Source organism: Rhincodon typus, chromosome 29, assembly GCF_021869965.1.
Source record: "Rhincodon typus isolate 14 chromosome 29, sRhiTyp1.1, whole genome shotgun sequence".
Taxonomy (NCBI): domain Eukaryota; kingdom Metazoa; phylum Chordata; class Chondrichthyes; order Orectolobiformes; family Rhincodontidae; genus Rhincodon; species Rhincodon typus.
This window is the reverse complement of record NC_063360.1, coordinates 34,564,943-34,587,417: the sequence shown is the minus strand read 5'-3', so window position 1 is coordinate 34,587,417 and position 22,475 is coordinate 34,564,943. Positions and strand designations below refer to the sequence as shown.

At 43.7% G+C, this 22,475-nt stretch overlaps 1 protein-coding gene across 2 annotated transcripts in view; it reads left to right on the top strand.

The window, feature by feature from the left end:
* The window catches only part of LOC109911828 (tyrosine-protein kinase JAK2-like), a 123,360-nt gene extending 101,113 nt beyond the window's left edge, over positions 1-22,247 (top strand). For both annotated transcript variants that reach the window (XM_048614194.1, XM_048614195.1), the window contains exons 17-24: positions 474-624; positions 2,827-2,966; positions 4,963-5,152; positions 6,775-6,899; positions 9,659-9,831; positions 15,535-15,652; positions 19,112-19,219; positions 21,281-22,247. In XM_048614194.1, the coding sequence (XP_048470151.1) occupies positions 474-624; positions 2,827-2,966; positions 4,963-5,152; positions 6,775-6,899; positions 9,659-9,831; positions 15,535-15,652; positions 19,112-19,219; positions 21,281-21,385 (1,110 nt within the window). In that variant the 3' untranslated portion in view covers positions 21,386-22,247. The remainder of the gene's footprint in view (positions 1-473; positions 625-2,826; positions 2,967-4,962; positions 5,153-6,774; positions 6,900-9,658; positions 9,832-15,534; positions 15,653-19,111; positions 19,220-21,280) is intronic.
* Positions 22,248-22,475: the final 228 nt, after the last annotated feature.

Genomic DNA, 22,475 nt, shown 5'->3' with positions numbered 1-22,475 from the left:
ATGAGAATACCTCTGTCTATAAGAGGAGACCTTGGGATCGTTTACATACATCCATGGAAGAGGCCCACTGGGAACTCAGTTTAATATCACATCTGAAAGACAGCACCTTAGAGAGTGCAGCACTCCCTCAGTTTTGCACTGGAAGTGTCAGCCTATGTTACTGGCTTGGAAGTGGGGTTTCAATACACAACCTTCAGATGTAAGGATGGGTAATCCTGCCCAGTAAACCACAGCAGCTCAGTCAGAGAGCTGGGATTAATCTGGGAGACCCCCATTCTGACTGACTCAATTGCAGACAAATTATTGGATTTGTGACTGGGCGCGATTTCCCCTTCAGCCACTAGGCAGGAATACGATCTGAGCAGATCAGCTGCGGAGTGTAGAAACTACCCAGGAATGAAAGTTGCTGAGGGGAAGACTAGTAATTGTGTGTTTCTTAATGAATCGGATCTTTTGTCCCAATGATCATACAGAAACTGCAGTTTTATAAAGCCAGCCTCCAGCTTCCTGCTCCCAGATGGACAGAGCTTGCCAACCTCATCAACCAGTGCATGAACTACGACCCCTTTCAGCGGCCATCTTTCAGAGCAATCATCAGGGAGCTCAACAAACTCAATACGTCAGGTAACCAGATTCCCATCCCAGCATCAGCCTAGGGGCTCGGTTAGCTCAGTTGGCTACATGGTTAGCTTGCGATACAGAGTGATGCCAAAATGCATAGGTTCAGTTCCTACACCAGCTGAGGTTACCACAGTGGACTCTCCTTCTCAACCTGTCTCCTCACCTGAGAAAATGGTGACCCTCAGATTAAACCGCCAGCAGTTGTCTCTCTCTAATAACATGCTCCTGCCACTGCTGGAGTGATTGGAACCATGGCCACGTAGATCTCATTGACTATGAGATCCTTGATTGGGGTTGTTAACCTGGGCCTATCAGGGAGCCCTGGCTGACAGATATAAACAGGAGATTCACAGAGTCTCCTCATCCAAGAGACTTGGCTTGGCGTTGGCTGATCAGAGCAGAGTACTATACTATGTATGTGTAAATAAAGGATGTCTAGGTGATGGGAAACTGGCATCTGTGGAGTTATTTTGGACCCCCCTCCGTCCCATGAAAGAAAAATCACAAGGTAGATGAAGCTGTATGGAAAACAACTTGTGACCGAAGGATTAATGAAGTGTTCTACAATTTATCTTCCTTTTGCTGTGAACTTTCTGCTTCTCAAGCTTTTAGTAATAGTGTAGAAGCCCATCAGATCCAACAACATTCTCAGCACCACTTTTCCAGAAATTGTGATCCCCCTGGGTTCCTCCCTTCATTCCATTTCCTGATTTATTGCTGCTCCCGCAACGTTACTTGTATTTTTCACAGTGAGGACGAATGCAAAATACCTGTTCAAATCGTCTGCCATTTCCTTATTTCCTGTTATTAATTCTCCAGTCTCACTCTCTATAGGACTGAATCTCACTTAACTCTTTTCTTTAAATTATTGTCAATACTCAGAATATTTTTATTTTTCTGAATAGCTTTCTTGCATTTTCTAACTTTTCCCACTTATTAAATTTTGGTTATTCTTTGACTTTTTAAAAAAATTCTGTCCAGCTTTCTAACCTGCTACCTGTGTTTACACAATTATGTGCTTTTCCTTTTAGTTTGATACCACCTTTAACATTTTGAGTTAACCCGCAAATGGTAGGTCAGTCCCTTGGAATTTTTCTTTCTTGTTAGAATGTTATCTATTCTGCATATTCTGAAATATTCCCTCAAATAACTGCCACGACATTCCTATTGATCTATCCTTTAACCTAATTGTCAATTCTCTGCTTTCATGCCCTCATAATTCCCTTTATTTAAATTTGAGAAGAACAGTCTCAGGTCCACAACAAAAGGGTTAGCAGAAGGGTCACTTGACATGAAGCATTAACTCTGATTTCTCTTCACAGATGCTGCCAGACCCTGTGAGATTTTCCAGCAATTTCTGTTTTTGTTTCTGATTTACAGCATCCACAGTCCTTACAGTTCTTTTTAAATTTAGTCTCAGATCTATTCCTTTCTAACTCAAACCGAATGTAAAATTCACTCACATTATACTCGCTGTTACCTAGGGCAGCTTGACTGTGAGATCATGAATTAATCCTATCTCATTACAAAATTCCAGAACTAGTATAGCCTGTCCTCTGGTCAGCTTGAGAACATGTTGTTCTGAGAAACTGTTTTGGAACCTCTCCATCAATTCCTCACCTAGGCTACCTTTATCCATCTGACTTTTCCGTTCAAAAATGTAAGTTCAAATCTCCCAAGACTGTCATAATGCTTTTCTGAGAAGCCGCCATTATGTCTTCTTTTAAGGCCCACCCAACAGTGTGCTTACTGTTAGGCAGGGGCCTGTACACCACTCTCAAAAGTGACTCCTTTCCTTTGCCATTTCTCAACTCTATCCGAACTGTTTCCACATCTCAGCTTCCTGAACTTGGGTCGACTCTCTGTATTGTGCTAATACCACGATTGACTAAAATTCCCAATTCTGGTGCAGCACAGGATTAGAGGAAGAGTAGAGCATGCTGTAACAGTCCCCTTGGGTGTGTCTCACCCCCAATCTTGGAAGATTACACTTTGGGCCTAAATGCAATCGTCATTTCCAAAATGTTTGATGCCGATTTAGAATCAGTTTGATATTACAACGGAAACTCTGCTGAGTTAGACAAGGCTAATCTACAGGTTCAGGGTGATTTAAATCCTATTAGTTTAGGCGGGTATTGAATAGGGTGCTGGATGTAAAAGGTCAGAATTTGACCCTGCATTAACGACTTTGATGTCTTATTACAGACTATGAACGGTTGTGTGATCTGTCCCCCACTGACCACCCCAGTACCGATGGATTCTGGTGTTTTGTGGACATGAGGAAACAGGATGATCCCAGTTTCTTTGAAGAGAGGCATCTTAAATTCATCTCAGTCTTGGGCAAGGTATTTGCACTGAATTCATAGAGGAATAAAACTGGTTTGGGAGAGGTAAATGAGGAAGGTCACCTCTCTAATCTTGGTCTGAGTCAGGTTCATTGATCTCAAATGATTTCTGTAGTGCCTTTGATGTCTCAAAGAGCATTACTGCTAATGACTCACCTTAGAAATGTTGGGTGGAAGGTTTGAGTTATAAAGAAAGGTTTGGGACTTTTTTTCACAGGAGTGTAGGAGTTTGAGAGATGACCTTATAGAAGTTCATAAAATCATAAAGGGTATAGATAGGGTTAATGGTAGGTGTCTTTTCCCTAGGTTGGGGGATTTCAAGATTAGGAGGCACATTTTTAAGGTGAGAAGAGAGAGATTTAAAAAAGATATGAGGGACAAATATTTTACACAGAGCATGGTTCGTGTGTGGAATGAATTTCCTGAGGAAGTGGTAGATGTGGGTACAATTACAACATTTAAAATTCATTTCAATAAGTACATGAATAGGAAAGGTTTGGAGGGATATAGGCCAGGAACAGGTAGGTGGGACTGATTTGGGATTATGTTCAGCATTGACTGGTTGAACTGAAGGGTCTGTTTCCCTGCTGTATTAACTGTATGACTCTATGGCTCTGTGGAATGTGGCAGCCAATGCGTCTGTGTCCGTGTATCAAGATCCCACAAACACCAATTAAGTAAACAATGATGGTGGTTCAGTGATTTAGGAGATGATGATGCCATTGTGGCGATATCATCGGTCTAGTAATCCAGAGACTCAGGCCAATGTTCTTGGAGGCATGGGTTCAAATCCTGGTGGAATTTGAATTCAGTGAAAAACTCTGGAAGATAAAACTAATCTCTGTAATAATGGCACTATCACTGACCTTTGGAGAAGCCCATCTGGTTCACTAATGCCCTTTAGGGAAGGAAATCTGCCATCTTTACCTGGTCTGGCCTACATGTGACTCAAAACCCACAGCAATGTGGTTGGCTCTTAACTGCCCTCTGAAATGGTCTGGCAGGTTTGAGGGCAGTTAGGGATGAGTAACAAATGTGGGCCTTGGCAGTGATGCCCCTGTCCCATGAAAGAAGAGATGAAGTTCTGAAGAAGAGTCATACTGGACCCTATTGAGCTTCTCCAGTGCTTTCTCTTTTATTTAAATTTCAGATTTTCAGCATCTGCAGTATTTTGCTTATATCTAAAAATGCATTTTGGCCTGGGATTGTTCCAATAACGTTATGGGATCTTTTAGATGCATCATGAATATTTGGAACATTGTGAGATGCTGTGGGCCCTGTATCTAGGGAGGGATGTGCTGGCCTTGGAGGGGGGGTCCAGAGGAGGCCCACATAACTGATCCTGGGAATGAAGGGCTTGTCATATGAGGAGCAATTGAGCACTCTGGTCGATGGAGTTTAGAAGGATGGGGTGGTGGGATCTGACTGAAACTTGCAGAATACTGAGCTGACTGGATAGAGTGGACATGGAGAAGATGTTTCCACCACCAGCAGAGACTAGTACCCAATGGCACAGCCTTAAAGTGAAGGCATGACCCTTTAGAACTGAGTTGAGGAGGAATTTCTTCAGCCAGAGGGTGGTGAATCTGTGGTACTCATTGCTGCAGAAGACTGTGGAGGTCAAGTTATTGAGTGTCTTTAAGACAGAGGTAAATAGGTTCTTGATTTCAGAGGGAGCAAGGGTTACAGGGAGAAGGCAGGAGAATGGGGTTGAGAAACATATCAGCCATGATCATATGGTGGAGCAGACTCAATGGGCCAAATGGCCTAATTTTGCCCTTATCAGGGTCCCAGCTGAGCCCTCAGTTAACATAGAAGCAAAAAGCCAACACCTCCCGCAAATTGTGTGTTTTTAAACTTTTCTGGATGATGCTCCCATCAGTGTCCTGGAGGCTAATCTCTAATTTGGGAGGATCCAGGACAATTTCAGACGGTTGTCAAGCACTCCTGTCTGTGAGCTCAGTTTTATTACTTACTCTGGTTGCCTCGTTTTCAGGGAAACTTTGGCAGCGTGGAGTTGTGCCGTTATGATCCATATGGTGACAACACGGGAGATCTGGTCGCTGTGAAGAAGCTACAGCACAGCACGACCGAACACCTTCGGGATTTTGAGCGGGAGATTGCGGTGGTCAAGAATCTCCACAATGAATACATTGTCAAATACAAAGGGGTCTGCTACAGTGTCGGTGAGCACGAATGCTCTTTCTTTTCCTAATGTTCCTTTTTGTTATCCTTTATTGAGAAGCGCCCTTGGAACTGAGGACTTCATGTTGGTAAAGGGCACGGTGGCTCAGTGGTTAGCACTGCTACCTCACAGCACCAGGGACCTGGGTTCGATTCCACCCTCGGGTGACTGTCTGTCTGGAGTTTGCACATTCTCCCTGTCTCTATGCAGGTTCCCTCTGGGTGCTCTGCTTTCCTCCCATGGTCCAAAGATATGCAGGCTAGGTGGAATGGCCATGCTAAGGTGCCTGTAGTGCCCAGGGATGTTTAGGTTAGGTGGGTTAGACATGGGAAACGCAGGGGTAGGGGAATGGGTCTGGGTGGGATGCTCTTTGGAGGGGTGATGTGGACGTTTTGGGCTGATTGGCCTGTTTCCACACTGTAGTGATTCTATGAAAGGGATTTAGAGACGTGGGTGAGGAGAAAGATGAGAGAGGTAGGACTGACGCATTGGAACACAAGATGAAGGAGGTGCAAGCTGTCCTGTTGGAGATTTTATTAATGGCAGCCATTCCATCAGATTCAGTAATCACCATTCACTCCGTTAGTGCTCCCCAAACCCTGCGGTGTAGTTTTTTCTGTCCAATTATTTTAAATCTTGGTCCTCTGTCACTGTACCTCCTGCTGGTGAAAACAGTTTCTCTGCTCTATGTGAAAGCTTCCACATTTTGAACTCTATTAAACCTCCACTTAACCTTTGGTGTTCGAAGGAAAACAGTCCCAGCTTCTCAAATCTCTCCAGATATCTATGGGGTATAACTAAAGTGGCCATAGTCCCCATGCTCTCATTAGAGAGACAAACTGATGGTGAGTTTAACATAAGGTTCACAATGCCTCAGGCAAGGTGCAAAGTAGGACCATCACTGTAACCTCAGCCAGTGTGGGAATTGAACCCATACAGTTGGCATCACTCTACATTGCAAACCAGCCATCTGGCCAAGTAAACCAACTATACAATTGTAAACTCTTCCACATGGATTGCGACAGCATTAAACACTCTTAAAAATTGCAAAGAGACAAATTCATTTCACCTCAGTCTGTTCAAGTGACTTGTAGCTCAACAATTTCAGTTTTCTAACAATGCTAGCAGTCTGGAGCTAAAGGGAAACATTTGGAGTCACACAGTTGGAAAGTTAGAAGAGATGACAATTTAACATCTTTTGATTTCAACACAGGAAGGCTAAAGGGAGGAAGAAGATGTAAAATGGTCTCTAGGTTTAGGAGTAATCGGAGATCAAGGTAAAAGCATTGATAAAAAAGAAAACCAAAAACCAATTTAAAAAGCAGGGAGAGAATGAAGTTTGAAGGTGAAAGAAGGATTCCTCAGTAATAAATAATTTCCTTTGTATTAAAGGTATGAATCTGTATTTTCTAACTGTAGCCTAAACGTTTGCATAAAAATCTGTTCCAATGATCAGAGGGTTAATTGGCATGACACATTCCGACTCATCAAAGAAAAACATTCAGATTTTACCGAAAGCTCCATGCCATTCATATTTCTCGACAATATGTCCCTGACTCACAAACGTTACACACTCATGCAACACGTGTGCTGTCAGAAATAGCTGTTGTTTCATTCCAACAGGCCGCAGGAACCTGAGACTGATCATGGAATATCTACCATTTGGAAGCCTGCGAGATTACCTGCAAAAGAATAAACACAGGCTGGATCACAAGAAGCTCCTGCTGTATGCTTCACAGATATGCAAGGTGAGTGTTGGGTCACCGAGAGAGGACTCGGTTTGCCTGTAATGAGAGGTGATAAGGGGATCTTCCTCTCAGTGCAGCAGGACAGATTGTCCAACGCAAGGTGCATAGGCAAACCAGCCAATACTGTAGGAGGCTGAAGGGCATTCAAACTGGTATTCATTTCCCACAAGGGGGCAGCATGACTTGAGCTCATCTGCAGTTAAACATTCTGACTCTTCCCAGCCAGGCTGCTTTCTTTCCCCAGGGCATACCTCCACCTTTGGCCAACAGCCATCACACTCCACCCTCTCTCCATCAGATAATTTCCATGCCCAGTTCAACTTAGACAATGGGTCACCTGATCTCAGTCGTGGCAAACACGTCCCAAAGAGGAGGAAGCAATGGCTAGCTACAAGGAAGGTGACCACCTCACCTGCAAACTCCACTTCTACATGCTCAGAAATCTGCTGACACATGTCCTGCTCACTCATTGTAGCATCCCTGCAGTGTGGGAACAGGCCATTCAGCCCAGCCTTCCAGGGGCATCCCACCCAGACCTACCCCATCTCTGTGACCCTGCATTTCCCATGCCTAATCCACATCCCTGGACACTATGGGGCAATTTAGCATGGCCAACCCACCTAACTTGCATATCTTTGGACTGTGGGAGGAAACCCACACAGAAACAGGGAAAACACACAAACTCCATACAGACAGCCATCCAAGAGTAGAATTGAACCTGGGTCCCTAGAGCTGTGAGGCAGCAATGCTAGCCACTGAGCCACTGAGCCACCCCTGACATTAAGTTTAATTGAGATGGGGAACATAATTGTTATAAGGGACTATTCTTTTTTTTTGGGATTGTGTAAATTGGGAATTGCATATGGTTTAAAACCAGGAGGGTTTTGCAACTTGAAAGCTTGTGCAGTACATTTTCAGCTGCTTTTAGAGCAGTGCGGTTGTTGCATTGTTGAGACTGACCGTGGAATCTTCAAGTTGAGGAAAAGCTGCCTGATGACAGCCCTTGGATTGGTGCAGGTGCAGTTTACTGTAGGTCTGTGAAGGCAGTGCAATGGAAACATTTAGAACCAACAAACGGTAAACAGCTCTCTCCCTCTCTCTCCGTATGTGAGTGAAAAGACAAAAATAAAAACTTAAGAAAAAGAATTCGAATACAAGAAAAGACCTATGTTCCCCCAATCCACTACTGAAATGTTGAATGACCATTACACTATGAACAACAACATGTCATCATTGTTAAAATTAAAACGACTGTGCCCTTGTGGTCTGGGAATTTCATCTTCAGAAATGTGATCTCACTCTCTATTTCTCCCCCATTATGTGTATCACATGGATATGCAAGGAATGGAAGGATATGGACCGAGGGCAGGCAGAAGGGATTATTTTCATTTGGTGTCATGTTCACACAACATAGTGGGCCAAAGGGCCTGTTTTTGTGCTGTACAGTTCTATGTTCTATCTAACATTTGCCTGTATTATTTATGCATGAGCGTATGTGCATTTGAAGTTTTAAGGGGGTATAGGTTAAGTTGCATAGTTGTAGATAACAATCCTTTCTTTCTCTTTGCCTTTTGTTAAAGAATGTGTTTATACCAAATAAAACTATTTTGCTGATAATGAGGAAACCTGCTGTAAATTGCTCTTGTCCTGAGTAGCACTCAGTCAGGGAAATGGATTGCCTTGTTGCTGTGATTGGATATTTACACATTTGCGATTGCTGGTGTGATAGAGAGGCTTGACGATCAGCACACACTCCCCAATTAAGTTGTAATATTGCGGTGGGCTGACCTTTTAATGTAGGGTATGGAAACGAAAGCAAAAGAACTTTCTGACACTGGCCATCAGATCGCTTATCTTGCTTTTATATTTCCAGAGAATTTAATTGCCAAGTTTCAATCCATCGTTGTGAGTCTGCTTTTTGACTTTTCATCCCAATTTACATTGTCTGGCCCACTTTGTTTCCTGGAAGGATATTTTCCTGGAGATGGCATTACCTGACCATAACCCTCACCCTGCCTCCAGATTCACTCACCCCTACACTTTTGCCAGTGGTTGACCAGCACACACACCATCACAATACCATTGTCAAGGTCCATCCCCACCCATCTCACACAATGTCCAATATTAACAATCAAAATATTCAAAGAATCTTATATTAAAAACACTTTTTTTTAAAATCACTTTCCCCTGGTGTTTTCTCACTGCACGTGTCTGGAAAAGTATCCTTAATCCATTCTCCAGGGTAAATCTAGTGGGTTGACAAACCCAGTTCGGATCCCAAGTATTTTCGGAGGTGTGTTTAAGTGTTTTTATTCATTCTTGGGACATGGGCATCTCTGACTAGCCAGCATTTATTGCCTGTCCCTAGCTGCATTTGAACTGAGTGACTTACTAAGCCATTTCAAACAAAGTTAAGAGTCAACCACATTGCTGTGGGTCTGGAGTTACATGTAGGCCAGACCAGGTAAGGATGGCAGATTTCCTTCCCTAAAAGACATTAGTGAGCCAGTTGGGTTTTTCCTGACAATTGGCGATGGTTTTATGATCATGAATAGATTTTTTTTTTAAAAATCAAATTCAGGTTCTACCACAGCGGGCTTTGAACCTGGGTCCCCAGGACTTCAGCAGAAGCTCTGGATTAACGACAAATGATAGTACCACTAGATCATCAGCTCCTTTTGATGTGGTTAAGCACAGCGTTTGAAATGGTCCAATGTACAAGTCAAGCAAGTGACAACACTTTATGTTCATTTTGACAGGGAATGGACTACCTTGGCTCCAAACGTTATGTACACAGGGACCTGGCGACACGGAATATTCTGGTAGAAAGCGACACCTGTGTAAAAATCGGCGACTTTGGATTAACCAAGATTCTGCCGGGCGACAAAGATTATTACAAAGTCCTGGAGCCTGGAGAGAGTCCAATCTTTTGGTGAGAGCAGAAGGTGGTTTCGATGAGTAATAAGGCTTCCCCCTAGTGGTTCAGTCAGGTACTGCCCTTCTGAGGTACACTGTGTTACAAAAGGAAGGTTTACATAAGAACGTGAGAACTAGGAGCAGGAGTAGGCCATCTGGCCCCTCGAGCCTGCCCCGCCATTTAATAAGATCATGGCCGATCTTTCTGAGACTCAGCTCCACTTACTCGCCCACTCACCATACCCCTTAATTCCTTTACTGTTCAAAAATTTATCTAGGCTTGCCTTAAAAACATTCAGCGACGTAGCTTCAACTGCTTCACTGGGCAGGGAATTCCACAGATTCACAACCCTTAGGGTGAAGAAGTTCCGCCTGACCTCAGTCCTACATCTGCTTCCCTTTATTTTGAGACGATGCCCTCTAGTCCTAGTTTCACCTGCTAGCGGAAACAACCTCCCTGCCTCCACTTTATCTATTCCCTTCATAACCTTATATGTTTCTATAAGATCTCCCCTCATTCTTCTGAATTCCAATGAGTATAATCCCAGTCTACTCAGTCTCTCCTCATAATCCAACCCTCTCAACTCTGGAATCAACCGAGTGAATCTCCTCTGCACCCCCTCCAGTGCTAGTATATCTCTTCTCAAGTAAGGAGACCAAAACTGCACACAGTACTCCAGGTGTGGCCTCACCAGGACCCTATACAGCTGCGGCATAGCCTCCCTGTTTTTAAACTCCATCCCTCTAGCAATGGCAGACAAAATTCCATTTGCCTTTTTAATTACCCGCTGTACCTGCAATCCTACTTTTAGCGATTCATGCACAAGGACACCCAAGTCCCTCTGCACAGCAGCATGCTGCAATTTTTTACCATTTAAAACATAGTCCATTTTGCTGTTATTCCTACCAAAATGGATGACCTCACACTTATCAACATTGTACTCCATCTGCCAGACCTTTGCCCACTCACTTAGACTATCTATATCCCTCTGCAGACTTTCAGTGTCTTCTGCACACTTTGCTCTACCACTCATCTTAGTGTCATCTGCAAATTTTGACACACCACACTTGGTCCCCAACTCCAAATCATCTATGTAAATTGTAAACAATTGCAGTCCCAACACTGATCCCTGAGGCACACCACTAGCCACTGACCGCCAATCAGAAAAACACCCATTTACCCCTACTCTTTGCTTTCTACTGGTCAACCAATCCTCTATCCATGCCAATACATTACCTGTAATACCGTGCAACTTTATCTGATGTAGCAGCCTTTGGTGTGGCATCTTGTCAAATGCCTTCTGGAAATCCAGATACACCACATCCACAGGTTGCCCATTGTCCACCATGCAAGTAATGTCCTCAAAGAATTCCACTAAATTAGTTAAACACGACCTACCCTTCATGAACCCATGCTGGGTGTTCCCAATGGGACAATTTATATCCAGATGTCTTGCTATTTCTTCCTTAATGATAGATTCAAGCATTTTCCCCACTACCGAAGTTAAGCTAACTGGCCTATAGTTACCTGCTTTTTGTCTACTTCCTTTTTTAAACAGTGGCGTCACATTGGCTGTTTTCCAATCCGCGGGAACCACCCCAGAGTCCAATGAATTTTGGTAAATAATTACTAGTGCATTTGCTATTTCCCCCATCACCTCTTTTAGTGACCTGGGATACATTTCATCAGGGCCAGGAGACTTGTCTACCTTTAGCCCCATTAGCTTGCCCAGCACTGCCTCCTTAGTGATAATGATAGTTTCTAGGTCCTCACCTGCTATAACCTTCTTGCCATTAGTTTTCAGCATATTATTTGTGTCTTCCACTGTGAAGACCGACATGAAATAACTGTTTAATGTCTCGGCTATTTCCTCATTCCCAGTTATTAAATTGGCCTTCTCATCCTCTAAAGGACCAAGGTTTACCTTCGCCACTCTTTTACAATTTACATATTTATAGAAACTTTTGCTGCCTGTTTTTATATTCTGAGCTAGTTTACTCTCATAATCTATCTTACTTTTCTTTATAACTTTTTTTGTGGCTTTCTGTTGGCCTTTAAAGATTTCCCAGTCTACTAGTTTCCCACTATTCTTTGCTTTATTGTATGTGTTTTATTTTCAATCTGATACTTTCCTTTATTTCCTTAGACATCCATGGCAGGCTCTCTCTTTTCCTACAGTTCTTCCTTATCACTAGAATATACTTCTGCTGAGCACTGTGAAAAATTGTTTTGAAAGTCCTCCACTGTTCCTCAATTGACCCACCATAAAGTTTTTGCTCCCATTCTACCTTAGCTAACTCCTCCCTCATTCCTTCGTAGTCTCCTTTGTTTAAGCACAGGACATAGGTACTGGATTTAACCTTCTCACGGTCCATCTGTATTTTAAATTCGGCCATACTGTGATCGCTCCTTCCGAGAGGATCCCTAACTGTGAGATCATTAATTATTCCTGTCTCATTACACAGGACTAGATCTAGGATAGCTTGCTCCCTCGTAGGTTCCATTACATATTGTTCAAGGAAATTATCGCGGATGCATTCTATGAGCCCCTCCTCAAGGCTGCCATGACCGACCTGGTTTGACCAATCAATATGTAGATTAAAATCCCCCATGATAATTGCTGTACCATTTTTACATGCATTAGCTATTTCTATGTTCATTGCCCGCCCCACCACGATGTCATTATTTGGTGGCCTAAAGACCACACCTATCAGTGACTTCTTCTCCCTGCTATTCCTAATTTCCACCCAAATGGATTCAACGTTTTGTTCAGTAGAACCTATATCATCTCTCACTACCGCCCTGATATCATCCTTAAAATTCAGAGCAACACCATCTCCCTTACCTTCCTGTCTGTCCTTCCGAACAGTTTGACACCCCTGGATCATTAACTCCCAGTCATGACCATCCTGTAACCATGTCTCTGTAATGGCCACTAAATCATACCCATTTGCCATGATTTGCACCGTCAACTCATCCACCTTGTTTCGCATGCTCCGAGCATTCAGATAAAGTGCCCTTATGCCGGTTTTTGCACCTTCTTTTTGGGTCCTATCACCTCCATTACTAACAGCTCTTGAGTTCTCCTTCCCTTTAACTTTTTTCCTAATTTTCAATGGAGTTGAAGCTTCCTCGTCACCTGCTAACCTGCTGCTTTGGCTTACATTAATTGTTATTCTCCCTCTACGCTCACTTCTCCCTTCCCCCATACCTACTAGTTTAAAGTCCTATTAACCACCTTATTTACCCTTTTTGCCAGAACACTGGACCCGGCCCTGTTCAGGTGGAGTCCATCCCAGCGGTATAGATCCCTCCTGTCCCAGAACTGATGCCAGTGCCCCATGAAAAGGAAACCCTCTTTCCCACACCACTCTTTTAGCCACGTGTTTACTTCCCTGATCCTCCCCTCCCTATGCCAATTTGCACGTGGCTCGGGCAGCAAACCAGAGATTATGACCCTTGAAGACCTGTTTTTTAATTTTGTTCCTAGCTTTTCATAATCTCGAAACAGGTCTTTTTTCCTAGTCCTGCCTCTGTTGTTGGTACCTACGTAGACCACAACAACTGGATCCTCCCCCTCCCTCTCTAATATCCTCTCAAGCCGATCAGAGATGTCTCGCACCCTGGCACCAGGCAGGCAACACACCATGCGGGACTCTCAACCTGCTCGCAAAGGATACTGTCTATCCCCCTGATGATGGAATCCCCTACAACTACAATCTGTCTTTTTGCTCCCCCCTCTTGAATGGCCTCCTGGACCATGGTGCCATGGTCAGTTGACTCATCCTTCCTGCAGCCCTGTTCCTCATCCACGCAGGGAGCAAGTGCCTCATACCTGTGGGACAATGTCAAGGGCTGCAGCTCCTGGGTTCCTGTCTGCAGGGTCCCTCTACCTGCCTCACTCGCAGTCACACACTGCTGTCCCTGCCCCCCGATCGAATTAACATTAGTTAATCTACCAGGTGTGACTGCCTCCTGGAACACAGTATCCAGGTATTTCTCCCCCTCCCGGATGTGCCGCAGTGTTTGGAGTCCGGATTCCAGCTCATCAACTTTGAACCGGAGCTCCTCAAGCAGCCAACACTTGCTGCAGATGTGGTCAGTGCCGTTCTCAATGGGATTAGTTAACTCCCAAATTTATTGGGTGGAAGCTTACCTTCCCAGGCTGCCCTCGCGCTTTCTCCCAGACTCCCGCCGCTGAAACAACTGAAAAAGCATTTCCATTTGTGTAGCAACTTTCCTGACCACAGGGCATCCCAAATACGTTTCACAGCCGATGAGGTACTTTTTAAAGTGCAGTTGCTGTTGTCAGAAAAGGAGCAGCTAACTTGCACACAGCAAATTCCCAGATACAGCAATGCATTACTGGTCACATAGTCTGTTATTGGGAATGAAGATTGGCCCAGGACACTGGTAAATCCCCTTCTCTTTGTCTAAGTAGTGCTGTGGGATTTGTTTACATCCAGCTGAGAGGACAGTTGGGGTCTCAATCTAATCTCTCATCTGGAAATAGCACCTTCTGACAGCGCAGCACTTCCTCAGTACTGCCCCGAAAGGGTCAACCAGATATAATGCTTAAGCTTTCTGGCTCAAATAAAACACAAGAACGTAGGAACTAGGAGCAGAAGTAAGCAATTCAACCCAATCAAGCCTGCTCTGCCGTTTAACACCATCACGGTTGATCTCATCATGATCTCAACTCTGCTGCCCTGCCCATTCTCCATGGCCTTCAACACATAACTAATTAAAAATATCTATTTCTTTCTTTACTCAATGTCCCACTATCCACTGCACTCCATTACAGTGAATATCACAGATTTATCGACCCTGTGAGGGAAGTGTACATGCATCTAATGAGGTTAACATATAGAAATGGGTGCTCTTTTCTACCTCTGCATGTACTCTCCAGATGTACACAGCTTTAACAACACTAAAGGAGCTCAACACTGTTGTAATTTCACCAATTTGTTGCATAGTTTATCTGTCTCAGACAATGTCAGAATAAAACTATGCATTGGATTATTTGCAAGAGATTTAAAATACTGTCACAAAATATCTACACACTTGCTTACAACTCAGCTTCCAGCCATTTTTGTATTTCCTTGAATTCTGAGTCATCACCCAGACTTAACCAATCAAGCACAGTGAGCATAGATTAGTTACCAGACTCATATAATCAAATACAGAACACATCGTTAGTACAATGTGGTTATAGTTTATCATGTTGACACTGTGTGCTGTAGTGTACACTGTAGCATCGTGGTAATTATTACTGGGCCTGTAATCCAGGCCAAGACTTTAGAGACGTGATTCAAATCCTACCATCCTCAGCAGATAATTTAAAATCAATTTAATGATTCTAGAATGACAAGATTACCTTGTGCAATGCACAAAAGTACCAAATTATTACGAAAATTCATTAGATTTACCAATGTCCTTTAGGGAAGGAAATTTGCTCCCCTTATCCCTCCACCTTTTCAGCTTTGAGCTATATTTGTATCCCACCATTCTGAAATGAACTAACCAAATCCTTAGTATTCGGGAAGGCCTCACCCTCACCACCATCTTCCCAAGAACAGGCAGGGATAGGAAACAAATGCAGGACAATGCTCACGTCCACAAATTAATTTTTAAAAGTAAACACGGAAGACATCTTTTGATAATACTGTTTGGAAAGCCTCGAGCATATTATTTGAAGGAAATTCCCTTTGTGTTTAGGTACGCTCTTGAATCTCTGTCGGACAGCAAGTTTTCTAGAGAGTCGGATGTGTGGAGCTTTGGCGTTGTCCTTTACGAGTTGTTCACATACAGCGATCGAAGCAGGAGTCCGCCAATGGTAGGTATTAATGTTGAGGAGGAAGTACTGAGGCAAGGTTGCCCAGGTTGGATTCTCAAACTTCCTGTGGTAGGCCTTGACTTTCTGTGTGTTAAATCTCAGACCTCAAAACACTAAAAGCCTACATACCCTTTCTGTCTGCCTGTCCAAACCAAAGACAGCATTTTTTATTTGTTTCTAATCTACCTGCTTAGAGATTATTATACACCTATGGACCGGGTGGAATCTGAACCCGGGCCTTCATGTCCAGAGGTACAGACACTGCCACTGTGCCACAGGAGGGCCCAAACAGAAAGAAAGGAGTGCAAAGCAATGGCCAGGGATCAAGCCCAGATATGCTGTGCAGTGGACAAGAGTTCTACGACTGAACCACCAATGCAATGACATTATCACACAACATCATCATTTGCTCCATGGGCTGTACATTAGGGATAGAGTCATGGAGTTTTTACAGCAAGGGAAAGGGCCCTTCAGCCCATCCTATGGATATCAGAACATTTTGAGATCTGGGAGAGTCTGACATCATATGGCAAGTAGTACATTGAAGTTGGATTTCCAAGAAGTGTAAAATTTGGAGTTTGAGACAAAGATCAGATGAACAATGGCCAATATGGCATGAAATGACAAGGAAGGTTGCATTTCGTTTGTGTAGAGCTGAAATATTATTAGAAAATCCGCTGCTTGCTTTTTCTTAAGAAGTAATTTTTGTGGGGAGCCATGTTGTTATGATATAGTGTCAGAAAATCCATTGAAAGCTGCAGATACTTCAATGACCCTCAGTGTAGTGTACACAAAGCACAAACCAAGCAAATTATTTAGGTGGCAGCAAATAATTGAATCAGAATGTACGGTAGTCAGAGTTGATTCGTTCCATACTTTAAAATATTGCATTCTTTTTGACTGTATGCTTTTTTTTCCTTAGTGACTCATTGATTTTATTATTATTGTTCATTCTTAAAATAAAAATTCACAGTAATTTGGGAACCAGAGAAACAGAACTGGTCGAAACATAAGGTTTCTCTGCAGGAGAGGTAAACGAGCTGGGAGTCACAGAACTGCGGAGGTCCAGCACTACCACTGATGGGAGGGTGCACTTAAAGTGTGGCATTTCTACAGATTTTCCAATACTATTTAACTTCGGAATTCACAATGGAAAAAGTTCACACTAAACTGTTACAACAGGGACAAAAAAATCTGTGGCAGGCGGAAAAAGAGTGCCCATATGTATGGGGTCAGATTTTGAGCCCCTAATGAGGTTACCAGAGCTGGGATAGAGTCAAAGACCTGTACAGCACAGAAACACACCCTTCGGTTAAACTTGTCCATGCTGACCAGCTATCCTAAATTAATCTAATCCCATTTGCCAGCATCGATGGGGTAGCGAGGCTATCTGCTCACGCACAGTGGGAGTTGATCAAATTAATTAAGGGTCACTGAATGCCCATTGACTGGAATTTTCCAAATGAACTGTGGTCTGACAGAGCTGCCAGGGACCATCTTAACTGCCTGGACGTGGCCTCCTGATGGCAGACCAGAATGCCAGTGCTTCAGGCAGATTTAGGATCCTGAACAGAAACAAAGCTGCTGGAAAAGCTCAGCAGGTCTGGCAGCACGTGTGAAGGAAAAGACAGAGTTAACGTTTTGGGTCCGGTGACCCTTCCTCAGAACAGTCCTGAGTTCTGAGGAAGGATCACCAGACCCGAAACGTTAACTCTTTTTCCTTCACAGATGCCGCCAGACCTGCTGAGCTTTTCCAGCAACTTTGTTTTTGCTCCTGATTTACAGCATCCGCAGTTCTTTTGGTTTAGATTTAGGATCCTGTTACCTGGATCCTTTATTAATTCTTCCTGGAAGACTCCCTCTGCTGGTACATGTGTGTATGGTAGAGTGCAAGAGTGGGCAGTTACGCTGAACCTGTATAAGATATTAGTAAGAAATCATCTGGGGTATTGTTCACTGTACTTTGGTGAGGAGGGCGGGGGCATGTGAATGCATTGAAGGGGGAAAAGCAATTTTTAATTAGACTTTGAAAATGTTGGAGAGAGGACTCATCCATTTTGAAGCAACAGCTCTCATTGAACAGCCAGGACGTCCTACTGTGCAGCTTTGAACACACAAAGGGCAACCATAACTGGAACATGAGCACACCCTCTAGGTATTATTTGGTCAATTCTGGGGAAATCACACTGAGTGACTATTTCCCACACAGTGCACATTCCGACTCCAGTTATATCAGACAACAGCATTCTGAATCCCGCAGGGAAAATCCTGCCCTTTCATGGATTTACTGAGAAAGACGGTTATGAGATAACAGTAAGACTAAGAAAGAGGAAAGGAAAAGAAATAGTGGTTCAGCAATGCCAAGTTTGGCATTTATTCAGAATCTTCAAATTGGAGAAGGAAAGGCTGAGTTGCAGATTTTAAAGTCCTGGGAAGAAATAAGTTTGATTGCAGTGCAATTTTTGATACATTGAGATGGTACAAGGAGGAGGAATGGGTATAATTGTGTGGAGGTGTTGTGGTAGAAACAGTTTATATTCAGCCAAAGACTGCACACTCTGTTAGACAAGAATCCTTTATTTCCTCTTCCTAACAGAGCCCCTCTGCTGGTACATGTCTGTATGGTAGAGCATGGTGTAACAGCAAGGAGGTTATGCTGAACTTGTATAAGTTACAAGTCCTCAGCTGGAGTATTCTGGATAGTTCAGGGTGCCCTACTAGAGGAAGATGTGAATATATTGGAGAGAATGCAGGAGAGGTTACTGGAACTGGTGCAGGGGATGAGACGCTCCAGTTATATACAAAGATACATTGATGAAGTATGGGTGCTTTCACAAAACAGGAGATTTGATTAAAGTTTTGAAAATCATGAGAGATCTGGACAGAGCAGATAGAGATAAACTATTGTCACTTGTAAAATGATCAAGAACGAAAGGGCACAGAGTTAAAGTGATTTGAAAAGAAGAAATTGTGATGTGAGAGGAACGCTATCATACAGCGAGAATGAAACATAACACCTGGAAGTTTGCTGGAAGGCAGGTTAAATCAAAAGGGTGTTAGACAATTATTTAAACAGAACTAATGGGTTAGAGGGAAAGGATGGGAAAATGGCACTGAATCGTGACATTCATTTGAGGAGATGGTGCAGACACGATGGGTTGAATGGCCTCTTTCAGTACTGAAACAATTCTCTGATTCCAGTGGGCTCAGGTAGGAGAGGCAGTGGCATCGTAGTAATGTCACAGGGACTAGTAATCCAAAACCCCAGACTCCTAACTGCCCTCTGGGCAAATAAGGACGGGCAATAAATGCTGACCTCGCCAGGGCCACACACTTTCTGTGAACCAATTAAAACAAAATGCAAATTTCAACAGATGGCATGCATGTTTCTCTGTGAAAACAAGAGAGGAATCTTTGGTGAAATGAATGTCCCTAACCGTTAACTTTCTTCTGTTAAAGGAATTTCTGCGTATGATTGGTTCAGATAAACAGGGTCAGATTGTCTTGCAAATGCTGGAAGTTCTGAAAAGTAAGCGCCTGCCAACCCCTCAGGACTGTCCCAGGGAGGTAAGGATTGCTGTTTGAGCCACAGATTGGCTGATGTCTTTGTCTCTGCAGCTAGTAAGATAGAACAGTTCTGAAGAAGGGTCACAGGACTCGCAATGCTAACTCTGTTTCTCTCTCCACAAATGCTGTCAGACCTGCTGAGTTTCTCCAGCAATTTTAAGAACATAGAACAGTACAGCACAGTACAGACCCTTCGGCCCATGATGTCGTGCCGACCTATTATCCTACTAAGATCAAACTACCCTGCATACTCTACATTATACTATCATTTTGTTAGTAAGATGGAACCTCAGGTCCGTAATGAAACCAGGCAACATTCACACGCCTCATCCAAATCATTAATACATATTGTAAATAGTTGTGGCTCTGGCACTGAATCCCTGTGGCACTCCATTTGGTGCAGATTGCCATCTTGAAAATGCCCACCCTAATCCTAACTCTTCATCTTCTATTAGTTAGCCAATCCTCTATCCATGTCAATATACTACCCCAACACCATGGGCTCTTGTCTTATTAGCTTGACTCCACTATCGAATGTCTCTTGGAAAGCAATCTGGCTCACTAATGTTCTTTAGGGACGGAAATCTTCTGTCCTTACCTGGCTTGGCCTACATGTGATTCTAGACCTACAGCCAAATGGTCGACTCTTAACTGTCCTCTGGACAGTTGGGAATAGGCAATAAATACTGGCCTAGTCAATGGTACCACATCCCTTGAGTGAACAACATCACAACAATTTTAATTGGAAAGGCATAGTTTGACATTAGAGCCTAGCTCCATTTTGACATTAATTCAGACACATCTCAAGTCACACATTGTGATGATTCAATTTAGATTTTATCTGCCAGTGGATCTTCCCAGATTGAAAAGGAGGGACCAGGTAACAATCAGGAGCAGATTTCCACTTTGTAAGCCAGGGATCCAAAGGCCCATTATGCCAACCAGTTGAGCTCAACAAAGATCAACGTTCAAAGCTGTAGATCCCTACATCTCAACCAATCACTGCCTTGGTTGCTTGAACCAATAAGAACAGTCATGTTGCCTTTAATTCAGCTGACCCAATGTCATCATTTCACCTATTTCCTTCAAAAAGTCTGGAGTGGAAAACAGTCAGCTCATCACCACCTTCTCATGGGCAAGAAAAGAAATGCCGAGCGTTGTAAAATTTAAGGAGGAATTGGCCAAAGGCCATGATTTCTGTAACATACGCTCTCATTCCAGTCTTTTAACTTCCCTGGAAATTCTAACCAGGGGGACAGAGGTGATCCATGACAAAGACAACAATGCTGGATGATGAGTCCCAGCCATTAGCCTTGGGTTTTGTTTTAATCGAATTGGATTGAATTAACTTTATTGTCACGTGTACTTTTGGAAGGAATTGCGGCTCCTCAGTTTTAATTTGACCGAGAACAGCTAAAACAGTGAGACGTAAAACATGCTGCTGGAAACAGTGACGGAAGCAGATTCCAAAGAAACTTTCAAAAGATTATGTATGTGAAAAAGGCTATGGGGGAGGGACAAGAAAATGGGACTAATTGGACAGCACTCATAGAGAGCTAGCATAGGCACCATGGACCGAATGGCCTTAAACTGTGGCACATGGACTAACATGATCCTGTGGGTGCTTCGACCCCATACCAGCCTATTTATTTACCGCCTAAGATAACAGAATTTGAGCCAAGTCATATATTTGACAGTCTCAGGGTACAGGGTTGACTATTTAGGAGTCAGATGAGGAAAGATCTCTTCACTCAAAGGTTAATGAATATGTGGAATTTGGTCCCACAGAAGGCTGTGAAGGCCAGGAATTAAGAAAGAGACAGATATATCTATAGGCTTCAAGGGGCATGAGGAGAAGTTTGGAATTTGTCATGCAGAGAGGATCAGCCATGATCATATTGAATGGTGTAGCAGGCTTGAAGGGCCAAAAGGCCTAGTCCTGCCTCTATTCTCTCTGTTTCTCTATTAATTAAAAGCTGATCAGATCATGCCACACGGTACTGGGTTTTATTATTAAATCACGACCTTTAATTCTGTTTTTGGCTCAAATTTCTTGCACAGATGTACAACCTAATGCTGAGTTGCTGGAACAGTAATCCTGCTCAAAGGCCGACCTTTCTGGAGTTGCTGGGAAAAATCGAGGCGATGCAAGACACCCTCCGATGATGACCTGCACTCGTTGGAAAGCACTCAGCTCGCCTGAGCAAGGAGCAGTGTCATTGAAAGCCCAGAACACGCCGATTCTCAGGAAACCCGCAGTCTCGCGTCTCTGTTTCACTTTCTGAAGCTGCACTCAGCCCCGCACATCACTCTCAGAACGCAGTGGGGAGCTGCCCGAAATTTCCTCGATTCAGACACCCATGCCACACATCAGACTGAAATTGCTGGAAGGAGGCGGACGAGAGCTAAATTTGCTACTCCTGTGCTTTCCTTGTACTCTTCTGACACTTTCATAGCCACCGGCTCTCCCTCCAAGTGTGCAGGATCTGAGTGGCACCAAGAAAGCGGAGTGCGAGTGTGTTGAGAGGGCGGACTGCACATATTTAATGTAACTCACAGCTTGCCTTGAAGCTAACATGCAAAATCTATGCCTTCCATAGACACAGAAACTCGATGGGCAGAATGGCAGTGGAGTTTGTCTCTTGAGAGCAGCTCCTGCAGGGGTAAGGGGAGGGTGGAAGGTGGGGTGGGGGGAGGTGGGGGGTTATGGATGGGCAGTTAGGGGGTGGGGATGGAGGGGGGCTTTTGAGGGGGAGTGGGGTGGAAGGGAGGGAATGGGGTGAGGGGGTAAATTGGGAGGCTCTATAGTTCCTTCAGACTGGAACCCTGTGACCTGTTGCTGTTTGCCTTGAAATGCGCAACTCCATTAGAGTGCCTGCTGCGAGCAACACAGAGCAGTGGTGAGAGCCATTCTGTTGGTATTATAACATTGCAGGATTCAGATAAGGACATTACGTTTCTTTTCAATAAGGCTTGCAGCCTGTGTATCAGTTTCAATACAATATACTTGGAGATATTGAGCAGAGTCTTACAGAGGTCTGAGTGACGTGGGTAATGGTGTTTGGGTGACAGAATCAAACAGGAAATCCAGCAAAGCTTATCTCAATGTCGGCGGCAACTTGCTCCATCTTTTATGCTTTTCACAGGTGTCTGTCAAGATGAGATTCCCCAGCTCGGTGAATTCCCAATTGGATTGTTTCTTGCCCAATGCCACATTGAAAACACCTCATCCATATTCAGCTTCCCATCTTACAGA